Source organism: Pterocles gutturalis, unplaced genomic scaffold (genome assembly GCF_000699245.1).
Source record: "Pterocles gutturalis isolate BGI_N339 unplaced genomic scaffold, ASM69924v1 scaffold37524, whole genome shotgun sequence".
Taxonomy (NCBI): Eukaryota; Metazoa; Chordata; class Aves; order Pterocliformes; family Pteroclidae; genus Pterocles; species Pterocles gutturalis.
The window spans coordinates 31,405-48,448 of record NW_010137033.1 but is presented as its reverse complement, the minus strand read 5'-3'; the positions used below and the strand labels follow the sequence as shown (position 1 = coordinate 48,448).

The 17,044-nt window shown below is 47.8% G+C and overlaps 1 protein-coding gene across 1 annotated transcript in view; it reads right to left on the bottom strand.

The window, feature by feature from the left end:
• The window catches only part of MYO15A (myosin XVA), a 37,341-nt gene that overhangs the window by 6,741 nt on the left and 13,556 nt on the right, over positions 1-17,044 (bottom strand). The window contains exons 18-41 of the mRNA XM_010082510.1: positions 15,970-16,100; positions 15,768-15,863; positions 13,731-13,966; positions 13,468-13,646; positions 12,678-12,750; positions 12,036-12,242; positions 9,808-9,918; positions 9,532-9,643; positions 8,125-8,221; positions 7,641-7,787; positions 7,141-7,330; positions 6,919-7,009; positions 6,143-6,365; positions 4,468-4,583; positions 3,854-3,913; positions 3,533-3,608; positions 2,901-3,019; positions 2,327-2,445; positions 1,750-1,891; positions 1,501-1,612; positions 1,014-1,174; positions 640-752; positions 460-523; positions 143-215 (exon numbers count right to left, since the gene is read on the bottom strand). Of these exons, the coding sequence (XP_010080812.1) occupies positions 143-215; positions 460-523; positions 640-752; positions 1,014-1,174; positions 1,501-1,612; positions 1,750-1,891; positions 2,327-2,445; positions 2,901-3,019; positions 3,533-3,608; positions 3,854-3,913; positions 4,468-4,583; positions 6,143-6,365; positions 6,919-7,009; positions 7,141-7,330; positions 7,641-7,787; positions 8,125-8,221; positions 9,532-9,643; positions 9,808-9,918; positions 12,036-12,242; positions 12,678-12,750; positions 13,468-13,646; positions 13,731-13,966; positions 15,768-15,863; positions 15,970-16,100 (3,048 nt within the window). The remainder of the gene's footprint in view (positions 1-142; positions 216-459; positions 524-639; positions 753-1,013; positions 1,175-1,500; positions 1,613-1,749; positions 1,892-2,326; positions 2,446-2,900; positions 3,020-3,532; positions 3,609-3,853; positions 3,914-4,467; positions 4,584-6,142; positions 6,366-6,918; positions 7,010-7,140; positions 7,331-7,640; positions 7,788-8,124; positions 8,222-9,531; positions 9,644-9,807; positions 9,919-12,035; positions 12,243-12,677; positions 12,751-13,467; positions 13,647-13,730; positions 13,967-15,767; positions 15,864-15,969; positions 16,101-17,044) is intronic.

Here is a 17,044-nt window from a genome sequence, read left to right as displayed (position 1 = left end):
AGGAATGCCTGAGGAGAGGCCCTCCTCCCACAGTCTTCATTCCTTGCTCTGGGACCCATGATGCCTGTGTGGCCATCAAGGCTGTCCCACTCACCCCCAGCTCCAGCCTGTGCTGTATTGTGTCCTAGGGAGAGGTACTTACTCTTGAAGTTCTTTGTAGCAAGCTCATTCAGCTCACTGTCAGAGTACAAGAGCAAAGACGCCTGGATTGGGACCTGCAGGGCCAGAATACGAGGGTAAGACAGGGGGGCAGATCACACAGAATTGTGCTGTGTGCTTCACAAAAGACACAAGCTCCCAGTATCTTGCAGGTAGCACTGAAGAGTAGGGGGCACCTACACTCCTTCAGAAACTGCAGCCAAGGATCTGCCCTCTGCACTTTTGCCATGTGTGGACAAAGACAGAGGCAACGCTGGAGCTGTAATTCTGGCTGTTGCCATGGGGAGAACCTTGGCTCACCTTAGTGTGCTGGACCAGGTCAGCTACACTCTTGTTTTCAGCAGACATCCCCTTCAGTTTGTGCCTGTACAGAGGAGAGAGGACACGCAATCTAAGAAATATCACCAGAAATGGCTTGGTGTGGGTCAGGCTACACAGGTGCTGTGTATGCCTGTTCAGGAAGGACCACAGCCTACTCACATGGACTGAGCCTCTCGGAAGTAGGCTGTGGCAAAGTCTATCATAGTATAACGGTCACCAGCAGGGACTAACATGATGCTGTTGGGTTCTGATGTCAGGCTGGGAACAGAACTCTGCAGGGACAGGAAACAAACCCAAGCTGAAAATTCAGCTGAGGAACTGCAGTGTGTATTCTCCTCACCTGCCAGACCTGGGAAGGCCTCGTCTGTGTATGGTGCCTCCCCCTCCCACCACTCAGATAGTATCTGAGTGTCTCTCTCTGCAAGCATTAAGCCATCATCTTCATTCTGCCCTTGGAGGTCAGACACTGCACGGCCCTGGAACCACCCTGGGACCTCCCACAGAACCCTAGCAGTTCCCCAAGGACAACTTACCTCCTTGCTGTTGTTCCTGCTCTCTGGGGAAGCTTTCATGCTCTTCTGCAGCCCTTCACGTCTGTCCATGCTGGTGCTGAGGTAATCAGGGGCTGCAGCCAATTGCACCAGGCTGGTGGGGAAAATACCACAGCGGCCACCAGTGGAGCCGAACTGCCAGCCTGCAGAAACAGGGGAGAAGGAGTTGGGAATCATGGCAGCTACCAAGAGAAACAAGCAGTGAGGCATCCTACTGGCAAAGTAGAGCATCAGACTGACCAGGCTTTCCTGCATCCTAAGATAATATTCCCTGTACCTATGGCAGCTGGAACAAGGTAGGTTGCAGTCAGAGAATGGCAGAGCTGAAGGCTGACTACACCGGCCTGTAACAGTCTGCCTTCCTCTGGTACACTCAACAGCAGCATGGAGAGCTTCTGGGCACCATGGGTGCAGCAGGCCCTTAAACCCAGTCCCCACCTTTCCTGCCAGTCTCAGCAAACTCCCTCACCTGGCTCCACGCCTTGCATGGGCAGTAACTCAATGAGGTCACCCTTCTTGAAGCTAAGAAGGCTCTTGTCATCCGTGATGTAGCTGCGCAGAGCAACAACATAGTTGGTATCCTGGGGAAAAAGCGATGGGGAGGTCAAATTCTCATCCCCAGGATGTGAGGGACTCGGACCATGTCATCCTATGGACCCTCTCAGGTCCATGGGGGAAACCACCTTCATTCCCTGCTGCACTACAGCCACTCCCTCACCTGTCTTAGCTCCTGGATGAAGAGTTCCACCATGGCCTTGATGCGCGGAGCCTTTGGAGAGTGCAGGAGGAGCTGCTCTGTCTTCAGAGAGAACTCCAGGGCATTTCTGCCCTTCAGTTCCACTGACAGCACATCTGCAAAGCTGAGAACACAGCCAGGATGCTCAGGCTCCTTCTGCCAGAACCAGGGATGCAGATCATGGGGATGGGAGCTCATTCCAAGGACTGAGAATGGACTCAGTATCCTCTAGAGGGTGGCCTTTCACCAGCACTTATTACAACAGTGACAGCACCACAGGCTGCTCACAGCTTTCACTGTACCACTCTGAGGACCTCCCTTCTGATGACGTGCATGGAGCTGACTCACACCTAGCACTCACTTATTGTAAGCAAAGCACAAGGAAAGGGAAAGGCCAAACTCATTAGAAAGAGGGTCACAACTGGCCTAGGACAGTCCTAGAGAGCACAGCACAACCAGACCATTTTCAGCTCACCTGTTTGGTCTGCCTCCTACACTCTGAAAGCATCCTGCAGGTGACACATTATAATCCTGCAGCAACCAGTGCCCTTTTGCTCACCTGAAGCTGCGAAGAATCTTCAGGTGCTCAGGATTATAGCCAGCTGCTTTTACCACCTTCAGCAGCCGCATGCCACGATGAGAAACACCAAGGATCTGGACATCACTTCCATTTTCACCCTGTAAGGGAAGAGCAGCAGAGAGCATCATAGGCTCCATTCCACCTGGACTGAATGCAGCAGAGGAAGAAGATGCTACCACATGTACCACAAAGGAGGCCCTGAGCTGACAGAGGTGTCAAACCCTGCAATGTTTTCACAGAAGCTTAGAAAATGGAGAGAGCAAGTAAAGGCAGACAGAGGAGCAGGACTCTGAGAGGGTGCAGAGAGGCAAATGGGGGAACTATGCGGACAAGGACTCAAGTGACAGCTGCCAAACAGGCAGCCTGTGCAAACAGGGAAATGATTAGGGCATCAGAGTGATGCAAATATGCAAGTAGGGAGAAAGGTACAGAAGGCACAGAAAAATGAGTGACATATGCCCAGGCAGGGAGAGAGAGCCAGGACACAAAGAGATCCCAGGTGAACTAGAACCACACTGCTAAAGCCAGCCCAGGGTCTGGTGAGAAGACTCACATGAACTGGAAAAAGGCGGGAAAAATAGTTAGCCCAGTTATCCCGAGCAGCCAGTACAATCCTCTTCTTTATCCCATCCTCCTGAATGGACTGGACATCATTGCCAACCCGGAACTCCACTAGCAGAGATACAAAGCAGATACTGTCTCAGTCAGACAAAGATGGCCAAGTCTTCCTCTGCCCAGGGACTCATTCCCACCAATCCTCCTCAGTGATTATGGTGCAGCAAACGACATCCAGAGGCAAAAGGATACCACATTATTGACACACAGCAGTCTACTACTAGTTTCTCTCCCCTTCTCCGTGAAGGTCAAGTCAAAGATGATAGCTGGATTTTGAGACCACTGAAAATCCCATCCTTGGGCCTCAGTTTCCTCTTGCCACATTAAACATATCAGAACTAAGGTTTTCTGGCTTAGATAAATTTCAGGTCTGTTTTCTGGCCATTTGGAATAAACAAACATTCCTATACTGCACTACACGGCACACATAAATGTGCTTTCTTGCTGCAGTGACAAACATTTCTCCTCTGCCCTAAGCCCCGCCTGAAAGGGCTTGGAGGCTGGTTTCTCGTTTCAAACCAAAAGCTGGGATGGGCCCAGGGAGGAAGGGATGACGGCGCTGTTAATTACCCAGCAGGTCTTTCATCTTGCGCTTCTCCTCCCTGGAGATCCGAAGGCAGGAATCAGAGAAGGTATCACGCATGATCTGCAGAGGAAGGCAACAAAGAGGCTTGCACTGAAAAGGCCACATCTGAGTGTACTGGAGCATCTGAGGTTGTTAAACAGACTGAGTTTCAGAGAAGAGTGAGCAGGGCTGTACTGGATAGACCTGGAAAAGAGACTAACACCACTAGGGATGCAGAAGTGAAGGCAACTTATGCAATATAATTATGGAGCATTTTGTCCCCAAACAGAGAGACAACAGGCCTGGAGTCATGCACCAGTACATACCTGTTCACAGAGCAAGTTCAGACAATAAGGGTGACTGAAATTTTCTTTGGGGTAAAACACCTGCAAGAGGAGGATAAAAACAATAGTAAGGTTACAGATGTTTACCAGTGTTGCAGAAATAGCTCCCCAGGGATGTTTTGTAATCCATATGCCCTCCTGCCAGAGAGGAGTGAGTCCATCTCCAAGGACAGGCAGGGAAAAGTCACTGAATGTAAACAGGACTAGGAACGAAGGACCAAAATTAAAGTGGTGAGACCATGGGATGAACCCTGGGCAGTTCAGTGCACTCTCCAATACTTGATTTTAAACACATTTGTACTACTTTAACAGGAAAGCACCAGGTAACAACACATTTACTCTAGATTTATTTGTATATTTCTCAGTGCTTTATAGAGGATGGAAAGGACAGGCAGGGAATCTGAGACAACAGAGTCAGTAAGGGCAGAGTAGGACCCAGATCCCCTATGCGATGACCCTCTGACTCCTGTGTCATGTGACATCCTCCTGGAACTATCTTTGTGCTCTTATATCATACTGGGTGCAAAAAATTATTTTAACCAAATGTGGGACCAGTTCCCTCCCCCCATAGCCAGCCCTCAGCTAATGAACTATACCTCTTTGCGCAGAAAGATTTTCCAGGCAGGGTTGACATAGGAAAAGCTGACACTGGCGGTGAGCTTGTACAGCTGGGTCTTGATACCATCATCTTCTGCTATTGTGACAGCAGAGCCTGGGTGAGGAGAAAGAGCAGTGAAGATGGGCTTTGCTGACTACAAGGTCACCTTCCCACCAGCCAAAGATCTACCAAGAGAAAGGGTACAGTGCCACATGCCTGACTGAAGATTACTGCAAGGAATGCTCCCGAAGGTCAGTGACCAGCTAATGTGAGTGCGTGCACAAAACAGTCATCATGCGAGTACCAGCATTTCTGGTAGCATTTATACCTGCTGTATTAGCCACAGAGTTCAGTGCTCATAACACAAACAAACACTCCAGAGATAGGGAGCACACAGCATTCCAGTTTCACTTTATGTCATTACAAAAAGGCTGATAAAGGTTTCAAAAGGATATAAAAGTTCTCCCCTGAGCTTGCAGACTGCAAGGTTCTAGGACAAGGCACTCAGTACTTGCACTGGATTTTTCTCTCTGCAGAAGATCTGTTCAAGACAGGCTGAGTCTGAAGACAACCATTCAAAGGCATTGCTTTACAAGGTAGGAATATCATAGAATCATAGAATCATTAAGGTTGGAAGAGACCTCAAGGATCGTCAAGTCCAACCATCAACCTACACTCTCAATTTTCAAAACTTCATAGTTCATAACCAATCAAGAAATGTAGTAGATCTCACAGCTCAGCTGTTTCTATATTCCTATTCAAAAGCACATAGGGATTTTTCAGGCTAATCCAGTTACTTCAATTTACTTTCACAGAACTTCTTAAGTATCCATTTTTTAAAAGAGAGGGGGAGTGAAACAGGGACATTCTTTTATACCAGGGAACCTGATGCAGGATGGAGTCCTGTAGTAATGTGCTTGACTGACTGTTCCTTGCATGTTATAAAATGTGATGCTGATGAGAGTTTTAAACAGCTTGAAATACATTGATACATGTGTCCAAAAGAGCAACAAAGTATAAAATGAATTATGGCTCCAGGCTCCAACTGCAATTCAGGACTGAATAACACTTCCAGCTCCTGCTGAGAAGCATTAGCTGTGCCATTTTTCAGGTGGGCAGCATCCAGACACTCCTTACGTGGCCAGTGTCCGAGGTCTCCCAGGCTCTCATTCTCCCTCTGAGAAACATTCCCTCATTTCTCAGCCTGTCTCCAAGGACCCTCCAGAGGCTCTAAAAGGTAAAACACTTGGCTTCCTGTTCCTCCCTGGTCTAAAGTCCATCAGCTGAATTGCACCTTTGGTAAAGTAATTATGCTTCAGATAGGTAATAAAATATATTGTGGACTGGATCTTGATAAAGCTGTAGCCCAAAGGTCCTTTCGGTTTTCAGCTGCATTTTTCAGAGAAACCCAGCCCCTCCTTCATCATTTGTGCCTGACATCCTGCACTGCAAAGGTAAGAAAGGGAAGACTTAGAGCTGGGAAGTGCCATGCTGATTGCTGGGCCATACTGGAACTATGACAGCCTCTCTGATTTTACCCAGCCCACTCAGTCTTTGCCCAGTTGGCCAATGACAGAACATGTGCTGTGACTCTCCCAGGCCACTGGGCTGATTCTGACCCCATCCCCTTCACCCCCACTACCAAATCCCTGTCGGGGGAAGTCAATACTCACCCTTCCCTGTGGATTCCTGCCAGCCTTGGTTCTCAGGCAGGAGAGGCGAAGGCAGTGGTGGGGGAGGAGGGGGAGCAGGAGGGGCCTGGGAAACTGGTGAGGTATTCTCCTGGCTGAAAATTGACAGAAGAGGCAACTGCTTCTCCCTGATAGAGCTGGAAGCTGAGCCAGACTTGGGTTTGACAGGTGGAGGTGTTTTCTTCTCTTGTGGCAGGGGGGTTGGCTGCAAGACAGCAAAATCATTTGACCCAGTTATTCTCTGCTTTACTGTTCTCTGTCCTGACACTGCTGTTATAAATCATGTCTAGGGCAGCAGTCCAATGCTAGAACCAAGATCTCTGTGAACAGGGATACCAGGACCTTTAAATCAGCACATGATCTACAAACAGATGAAGAATCAAGCAAACCCAGGAGCAGAGAACCAAGTATTTGAGATTGAAGCCACTGGTTGGGAAGGGGAAAAAATACATTAATAGGCCAAGACCTTGGTGCCAAATGTGAGGAACATGAGTTTCTTGCTTCCAGATCAGCCTTAAACATACCACAATAGGACTTGCTGCTCCACAGCCTTTTCTCCAGGACCTCAAATGGACTTTACAGACTGGAACCCAGTCTAGGATGGGCAGCACCATGGTATGAGCTCACAGCTATGTAGTAACCCAAGAAGAAATCACCTGACTACTTCTGCACTACCAGGTAGCCCCCAACCTGTTGGAGACTAGATATACAGTCCCTCTCTGCTGAGCTCTTAGGTGACCGGAGAAAAAAGAACTCACTGATTTGGGAAATGAGAGGTTCATCATTCCCAGCTTGGCCAGAGCCTCGTCTTTGGGATCATTTTTCTTCGTAAATGGCTTGGGCACCCTCCTGCAAGGAAATGGGAAACACAGTTACAGAGGAGAAGAGGGGTTGTGGCCACAATGGAGCCATGTGGCAGTGCTGGGATATAGTCCCACTTATCTCTTTCCTGCCCACCTGGGTGGACCCCACTCTCTCACCTCATAGGCTCGATGGGCTGGGGCTCGGGGGCTGGCCTGCTCTGGTACATTTTGATGATGTTGCGGATCTCCCGGCTGGGTGCAGGCCGTGACTCAGGGCCTGAAGGCTTCACTACAGGTGTCTCCTTCCTCACTCTTGGTGTCTGCTTTTTTGGCTTCGGCTCAGGAGGTGGCAAAGGAGGAGCAGGAGCTATTGGGGATGACAGCTTTAACCAACAGACCAGCAAAGACACAGGAGAAATCCCTTCATCTCATTTGAAGCTCGCTCTTTCACCCCTAGGCTGACTGGCAATGGTCTTCCATTGCCTTGCTTTGGGGTCCCACTTCCCAAAGCTCAGGCCTTTCTCTCTGTGCTCTCCTGTCAAGATGCAGACTCCCAGAATTCTTTCCTCCAGAATTTCCAGACAGATTCTTTCCTCCTCTAGCTATATCCTGGCCTGATGCTCATGGAAAGTTCCTGCTTGTCAGCCTGCCTAGGTGTCCACTGCACAGCATCTTACCAGCCTCTGGTTTAGGGCTAGGCTTCTCTTCTTTCATCTCCTCTGGCTCCTCCTCATTTACCTCTTCCTGCTGTGGCTGGGGCTTTGCTGGAGGAGTCCAAGGTTTGGAAGGAGGCCTGACTTTCTTCACTTGGATCTGTTGCTCTCCTGCATAGAAAGGGGGACCTGCATTAAACACACAGCCCGAACCAAGCACTAACGGCATTGTTCCCACCCTCAGCAGAAGCCTATGCTTTCTAGAGGCAAAAGAGGGTGTGTCAGTCATAAGCCCAAAGATTTCTAGAAAACTGGCAACACAATGCCTCATAATCTGAATTGTAGCCAGCTGAGAAGCCACTCAAAACTCCTGCTACACACAGCACCAGCAGCTCCCACAGGGATTAGCTGTATTCCATACAGGGAGACAAGAACACCTTGTTATGCCTGGGAGGCTGCAGAACAGGAACTTCACTCATCATAGCACCTTGAAGTGGTAGATGCTCACCCATCTTCTGAAAATATTCCCTCTTCTGCTGGAAAGTCTCCAGAGGATAGTAATCATCTTCACTGCTGGAGAACTGGTCCTCCGCGTAGTCGTAAACCTGCAACCAGTTCACAACATGGTTAGTTAGCACTAGCCATCAGAATACTCCATAGTGCCCGTAAATTCAGAGGTGATCTTTCCTCGCCAAGTTCTGATCTAGAACTTTTCCCTATCTGGGAGTGTCCCAAGAGATCAGCCTCTGACCCAAGGAATCATCAAACAAGTCCAGAGGAGGAGTATATTAGAGGCCCAAGACAGCTTGCTGGAAGATAAAGAACTGAGAGTGATGAATTTTCCTATGGCAAAGATCAGATCAGCTGGAAATTAATTGGCCAACACTGCAGCCAAACCTCCACAGAGCTAATGCCACCAATTTTTGATCCCATGTCTTGAAGACCCAGTAAGCAGAGTTTGAAAGGCCTCAGTATCATAGGTAAGCATAGCTCTCTGCTCTCCTCTCTGCCAAACTACCACCACACTGGAAGGGAAGCAGAGCAAACAAAAATAATGAAATTCAAACCAAATTCACCACCACTGTTTGTTTCTCATACCGGTTCTTCTGCCTTAGCTGGCGGTTCTGGAGCTTTTGGTGGTGGTGCAGCATTCTGGCTGCTGGGAGGCTTCTTGGGTTTTGGGGAAGCGGCTGGGACTGGGACTGGGGCTGAGGCTGGAGCCGGGGCTTGGGGTGGACCTGAGACTTTTGGTCTTGAGTTCTCAAGAGACTGTTGCCACCGCTGCTGTTGCTGCTGCTGTTGCTGGGAAATGCTCATGGCTTGAAGGGTCATCTGCTGGGCCTGGAGAAAGGAAGTGCAATGTCCATGAGCTCTAGGATACACAAAACCACCTGTTTTGGCTGTGCCATTCTTTCACTGGTAATCACAGAACATCTACATAGTCCACTGCAAATTTCCCAGTGTATAGACAAGGCATGCCCAGGGAGTCTGATCTCACCTGGCCAAGTATGCAGAGCTCCTAACAACACCCCAAAGACTCAGCTACCAGTGAGACAGCCTGCGACCTCCATGCACTCACAAGGCTTTGTACAGAAAGCAGAACACTGCATCTGTAGGAAATCCCAGTTTAAAAATACATGGGAATTACAGCTGAGGCTTCTTGGGGCCTGCTCTCGTTCCTGCTACTCACTCACATCAGTGTCGCCATGTACACAAAGGGATAAAAAGGGGCTTCTCAGTTTTGAAGTCTTAAATAATCACAACTTTATATAGCTAACATCCAGCACATAAGCACAAAGTGTTACAGAGCAGGCCTAAGGCAGGAGGGAGTATGGCTAAGCTCTTCACAGCACACACACCCGTGCATTTTCGTCCCCAGTTCCTGGGCCCCTCCCAGCCAGTCCATTCCACTCACCATGAGCATGGCTTGCTGATTGATGAGGGCTTGCTGTTGTGCTGCCAACTGATTGGGATCTACAGCTGGAACCATAGACTGGGGCACAACCATGGCTGTGGAAGACACACATCTGCAAACACCCACAGGCAATCATTCCCCACAGCACCTGAGCATCAGCCCAGAGCTGAGCATTCACTGTGCACCCTGCCTGACATTCAAATGCACAGGCTCCATGACAACACCCACCCTTCCATCCTCTTACCCGCTATAGTTACTGAAACACTGTGTTATTACCTGGCATAGGTGCAATTCCGCCAGCCGCTGGCATCATAGGCATGGCTGCTGGCATTCCCATCATTGAAGGCATGGGCTGGTAGACTGGTGCTTGAGTCATTCCAGAGAAGCCTAGAGGCAAAAGGCCACATGCACAGTGCTTTTGGGGAATCTCAGATCAGAAAGCCCTGATCAGGAAACATCACATTGGCTGGGTACCTCTGGTTCTCTCCACATGCACCAACCACAGGGACATGTAAATGGTTTATCTCTTCACACACAGCAGGACACAGCAAAATTCAGAAAAAGGAAACCAAAGAGAAACATGAGGCCTGCCAGGCTTTACAATAGCAGGATCCAGACCCTGCTTCTGCAGTGTAGTTTAGGACACCACCATCCTTCATGACTAAGCATATACATAACTCCTGCCTATGTGTGATCACAGAGAAGAGTTTCCCCTTGAGTGATGGGCAAAGATCTGTGGGAGTGCCAGATCCACATCTGTCTCTTTGCAGCGGGTAGCAAGGGTGAATGAACAAGCCCTGGCCTGAGTGGCACTGTGTGTCATGTGAAGGATCTGTGGAGAGAAGGGAATTCTTCTGCTGCCAGCAGCGAAGTCCCACATCAGGCCGCAGAACAGAAATCCCACTGAAGGCAAAGCCAGCAGAGCAAGGGGAATGGAGATCAGTTTCAGCTAGGAGTGAGTCACCACACAGCACACATCTACTGAATCATGATATCCTCACTGATGAGAATGGCCCATGGAGAGATCTTCACATCCCTCACTGACGTAAGTAACCACATGAATAACAAGCTGGCCTCAGGCCAGTGATCTGTAATGGGGCTTGTCATGCCCTAAAGCGTCTACAATAGCCAAAAATAGTCCCAGTCTCAGTAATGACCTGAACAGGACATTCCCCACCTTTCTAAAACAGCTGGGTGTGTTCCTACACATGCAGATTTCTCAGTGCCATTAATATATTGGTGTTTGACTCGACTCCACTGAAAATACCTGAGTCTTAGCTCCACATAAATGAGGAACAGTAAAGAAACCAAACACACAAACCAGAACCTCTATAGGGTTCAAACTTACTAACCCATGGAATAGCTAGAGATGATGTGTAAGTCTGTAAGAAAGCAATACGAAAGATTAAAACCTTCCACTGAAAAAGGTAGCAACTATTTTGTGAAAGCAGAAGGTGAATAGAAGGACTTACAGGTACTGGCCTAGGGAAGAGGTGCCCTCACTCCAAGACCAATTCAAGAAAGAAATTAAAAGCAGAACAAAGGTGGTACCCTTACCTAGCACCTTCCCCAAAGCATCTTTCTCCCAGCACCTAGGAGCGACGAGTGCAACTTCTAATGACCTACACTAAGGACCAATGCTCTTTATGAATCAATTAAGTCCATGCAATAATTAGCATTTAAGGGACTCCCTGACTTGTGCTTACTGAAGCTTGTGTAGCCCCACAGGTGTTCCCAGCTGTCTCCATCCCCTTACAGACCTGTAGATGGAAAGATTCCTCTCTGCGTGGGTCCAATCTTCCCACCTCCTTTCATGCGTCCAGTCAGACTGTCCCTGCTCTCCAAATCCTGCATCAAAAAAAAAATGTTATCTGAGCTAAGAAAGATGGACTTTACAGGGGGAGAGCCATCCAAAGGCTTGTCTGAGCTGAGCAGAGGCAGAGCGAATAGGCAGAGGCCTGCTTGAGGGAGTCACAGGGACAGGAGAGCTGCAGAGAGAAAGTGAGAGGGAACATCAAGGGACTTACTGATAATCTGGAACCTTGGTGCAGCACAGTGCTGAAGAGATCATCCACATAGTGATCCAGGCCTACAGGGGTCCTCAGGTCATTTCTGAATCTTGTATCTAAGAGCAGAGAGAAGTCTGGTGACAAGGCAGGTCACCTGTCTCCAGTCTCTATTAGACAGTCATGTTTTGGAGCGGAGTCCTTCCTTGCTCTACATCAAGAAGAATCACCTGTCTCCCCCTCTGCTCTAATTCCCTGGCTGGGACCTATCTGGACCTTCCCAGTGCCATCCACAGTCCTGGGCAAGAGCTTACCTGAATGGAGACTGCTGAAATCTGGAGGCAGTACAGGTGGTGGAAGGGGAGGGGCCCGGATGCGTGGAGCAGGAGGGATCCTGTTAAAGAGGAAAATGAGATGAGGACAGCACAGAGTGCTGAGAGAAAGATGAACCACTGGGTGACAGGGCCACAAGTGGTTGCGGCAGATTAGGCAACTTACGAATCCAGGTCAGAGTTCTGAAGGAAGCTTCTCTCCCTTTCAGCAGTGATGGGGTACACAGCTGAGGAGTGAAAGGGCCTGCAGAGGTTGCTGGCGTCCTCCGTCTCTCCAATGAGATCCAGCACAAAGTCACAGCCCAGCAGGTCCTGCCACGCATTGCCAGTAAACATGGAGATAGACCACCCTCGAGACTTCTTATCACAGCCCCTGGTAACAGGGAAAGGAAAAAGAGAGAAAAGGTGTCAAGGCGGATGGGGAAAGGGAAAGAAAGGAAAACATTGCATTCAGTTTCTTCTTGCCTTGTCTAAACTGGCTTAAGTCCTTAAGATTTAGGGTGTGAATCAACTATTAAGTGCCCAGAGTAAGGAAAAAACTATAATCACTCAAGAATTGTCCTTCTTTTTTTTTTTTTTTCATGTTTTCTCTGAAGCTGCTCTGACAGGCCACACCAGTGATTCCACTGTTTCTAAGAGGCACACAGATAGAAGGGTGAAGGAGAGAGCACAAGCTGGAGTGGATAAGGAGTGGCAATTCCACATCTGACCATAAAAATTCTAGCCTGCAGCCCCTACCAGTCTGAACCTTAGAACTAGCAACAGCCTCTTTCACGCCCCCAGATCTTCTCCCATCCTCTGGCAGTACCTTGCACTCAGGAGCCAGCCTGCATACTGTTCCCCAGTCATCCAGGACTCCACCTCGGCTGAGAACTTCTCCTCTAGCACAGAAAAGAAAGTCAGTACACACAGCCTCCCCAGCAGGACCCAAAGCAACACCTAAGCTCCGTAGGACACAGGCAGAGCCCAGTTGGAAGGTCTTACACACTCCTGCGGGGGCCCACAGGAGGACTGAAAGCACATGGAGGGCTCCACAGGAACACATTCACATCCAAAATAACTGTTTAATGGCACAGGTTGGCATTTCCAGCCTGACAGCTGAAAACCCTCGCAACGTCCTGGTTTGCTTGAGCCACCAACTCCACTCACCAAGGAGCCAGAGCAGGCATGTTCTGCATTCAACTCAGAGTTTCTGATCACTCAAGAGGCAGCATAAGCCAATGTTTGAGAAGGGAGAAAGGCAGAAAGTGCCTGTAACAAAGGCAGCAGTTGCTGCTGCATGGGCTATGCAGTAATGGATAACAGGAAAACTAGACCCATAGAGGTATACAAACAGAACAGACCCCTGTTGAGATGGCCCCAAGCGCAGGAGAATATCATCCCTCAGCCTGAGTAGCAGGTCTCATCAGGCCCAGAGTTCGTGAGTTTTGCGTCTAGATACAGATGCTTGTATCCCCCATGGTTGTACCAGCCAGAAGCAATCGGTGTTCTGATCCCTCTTTAAGGGAGCTGAGGGAAGTATTTTCTGAATGCTTACTGTTGCCCTCGAAAAGTCCTTAGGAACTAGAAAATAGCAGAAGTGCAGAAGCACGAGTTACCATTAAAGGTATGGACATCCAGCACCATCTTCCCTTTCCTCTGGTTTGCAGTCCACTCCAGCTGAGTAGGAGGGTAGGCCCGAGAGAATGTAGAGTCTATCTCTGTGTGCTGTGCTGCTGTCAAGATCTTGCGCTGGCAAACAGCGTTGTAGCCCTCCATGCCATGATCTGACACAAATCTAGGAAAAGGCAACTGCCTTTAGCACACTGCTCATCTCTCTGAAGCTTAATGACAGTCTACCTAGGTCTTTTCTCCTCCTTACTTCAGCAATGGCTTCTCCAGTTCTGGTGAAGGGGCAAAGCAGCTCAGCAAATTCGCCATCAGGACCCAAGCTCGCTGGCTGTGCACCATGTCTGGGTTCTTCCATGCCTGAGCAGCCACCTGACTGAAGATTTCGTTGCGCAGAGCCACATTATTCAAACCTCTCCCAGCAATGTAGTTGCCCAGAAGTACCTCCTGCCAGCCGTCGATATTCTTGTCACCAATGAACCGCAAAATCTAGAAGCATTCAAGAGAAAAAAAGAGAGAACTCTAGCTGTAACCCTCTGTCCCAAACTGTGTTGTAAGGTGACAACCTGGGCTGTAGACACCAGAGTGTTTGTGAGCCTAAGAACAGCCAACACTGAGATCGGGATCTGTTCTCAGGTTTTGTGTGTCACCTAAGTTCTGGGGAATTTGGGAGGCAGTGTTCATAGAGATTGGATCCTGACTAAAAAGTCAGGATGACTTCAGTCTCTTCTTAGTTATGCCTCTGATTCAGAATTTGTTCTTGGGTAAAAGACTTCCCTTTCTTTGAGCAGAGCTCAGATACACAAGCAAGTTACCATAAGCTATTTGTTACTGTGTCTGGGCCCACAGGCTCCCTAGCTGTAAAAATGTGTCAAAGAAATGGATGCTTAGTTGATCTTTGTGAAAAGGTCAGAGCGCCAGACATGAGGAAACACTGTCTAAAAACCAAATGTTAAAAAGACTTCAGTGTAGTTAATATTATACCAAGTAGTATGAGATGTGGTATCTCAACCAACTCATTCAAGCAATGATTCTGCTTCTTGGCTATGCATATCAACATCTTAGATGCTTTGGTAATTTGTATTTCTCATCCTTGGGTACAGAATAATTTCTTTCAGTCTTTACACTTCAATATGTCATTAGATTAAAATTTTTCTAAAATGTGCCATGAACAAAATATGCCATGGGGAGCTTTGGAAAGTGTATTTATGAGTGATTGCCTATTTTTCCCTCAGAGAACACCACTTCTTAAAATGGGTAATGGTAGTGTGTCAGAGATTCAGTCAGAAAAAAAGGAGATGGTGGTTGTTTAGTTCTCATGGAATTCTTTGTAGTAAATCCCTATGTATTACAGCCTTTGACAAAGAAATAGCCATATTTTTTTTATTAGCCATGAAGAAAAATTATATTTGATCTTCAGGAAAAAAATAATAGTAGTCTGCTTAAGCACAATCCTATTCACAAGATTTTATTGAAGCTTATGCTCTTCTATAATTGGGATCATTAGGATAAAACAAGAGACTGGTTTTAGGTATTACCTTTCCTAATGGGCTTATTTAATTACATGTAATTCTCAAAAGGATCACCAGAGTTAATTAGAAATTATCTGAAGTTTAATTCTATTTTCAGAGAGTCAACATTACCATTTTTAAGAATGTTGTTAATTTCACATCCACAGAGATGAAATAACACCATCCACCTTATGAAAAGACTACAGAAGCAGGGTGTGGCTCCAGGTGTAGTTTTCTTGATGACAAAGTCCCTGCCTTTTTCCAGCCTTTTTACAACAGTTCACTGTCCCCTGTTGTGTACTGATGCAACTGTATGCCTCAGATGCAATCAATATATTCACTCTAAACCAGATCATGGAAAAGATCTGGGTTAAAATAAAATTTTTTATGACTGACAGGTAAAAATAAGTGCTTGAAAAGACAGACCTCCCTTACACTGTCATTGCTACTGAATCTGGAATGTTGGGAAACTAAGGCTTAGCAGTCTAATTCCTTTATGTCCTGCCAAATTCTGAGGCTACCAGGCAATTCACTTTGATCCCATTGGTCTATGGCTGGCCTATGCCTCACCAAGAACACAGCAACCCTAAGGTGCTGCATGTGATCTCTGCCAGGCTGCTCCAATGCCTAGAAGAAAAAATTTATTCTCCTCTCCTAACACACCATGTCTTGTAAGAACAGTAGCCACCAGCAGCATCTTCTTGTACAAAGGCATCAAAACATTGTCTTATGCCCGCCTGTTCTGCAACAAGGCCCTAGTCAAGAAAGATGTCTCTTACCAGTTTGTTGACCTCAAGCGCGCCCTCATGATATTCAGTGTCCAGGCGGGTTAAGGGGTGCTGCAGAGGCTGACCAGGGGCAGGGAAATCTGTCTTCTGCAAAGAAACAAAACGACAGAAACAGAGTTTGTTCCTGGTGTTACTAGAACTAGTGTGTCGCCCCAGTGGGGAAGCAATGAAGAGATATAAAAAGAGCTCCCACCTGGAAGTGTGACTTAATGAAGGAGGAGAAAGGATAGCTGTTGATGGTGGGTGGGAGGGAAAGGTCATCTTTGACCTTGACTTCTGGAGGCAATGCCTCAGTTATCTGTTTGGCCTGTGCTCGGTACTGACCTGCAAGAGAAAGAGATCTTGTGTTGTAGCAGGTGGAAAGGCAGCCAGAACCCATCTGATTCACAGTGCAACACATGGCTAACGTGCATCTAACCTTGCCTGAGCACCTGGACCAGCCTCCTGCTGCCCTGAACTCCCAAGCAGGCACATCCTCCCTTCCCTGAGACCACAAGGTCTAACTTCAGGAGACAGCTTTCACAGCTCTGATCTTCCAGACTCTCATCCCTGGATGAGTTACACAATACACACCCAGAGGGCAGCCAGCACCTGGAGTTTCGGTTCTGCTATGCAGAGTTTGCAAGGCAGGAAACACTGAGCCTATGCAGAGATACTGCTGACAGCTCTTCAGTCAACAAGTAAATGACAGGTCTTCATGATGAGGCACTGGATGAGGGATTTATCATGGATAATAGAGGAGCAAACATCTTCCTAAATATGAAGAGATTTCTCAATGCAGCACAGCTTCTGTGCATTCCTCCATCTCCAAACCAATGTGTCCCCTGATGCTCTTTTCCTCTTCCATGTTTACATCTCCTCAGCTTTCATTTTCAGCAGTTTCAGTGTGGTCTGTCCCAAGCTCCTCTATGTAACATTGCTCACGAGACCAGCTGATGGCCCCTAGAGGGGTATGCCATGAAGCATGAGGTGTTTGGGAATCCAGCAGACTGCTCCAATTCCCAAGATTCTGCCTGATTGTATCTTTTACTGTGCTATACAGAAAGCCAAAGACACAGCTGTCATTTTGTTAGACGCTGCACCAACATAAAGAGGTAAATCCTGCCTCAACCTATTTGCAACTTAAATATATACATTGTACAAAGAGTTACAGAGGAAACAAAATTGCAAATAACTTAATGCTCAAGATCAGGTCAACAACTTGGGAAATTATTTCACTTGGTGCTATTTTGCTGATGTGAAAACAAAACAAAAAACTTTCCATCCCA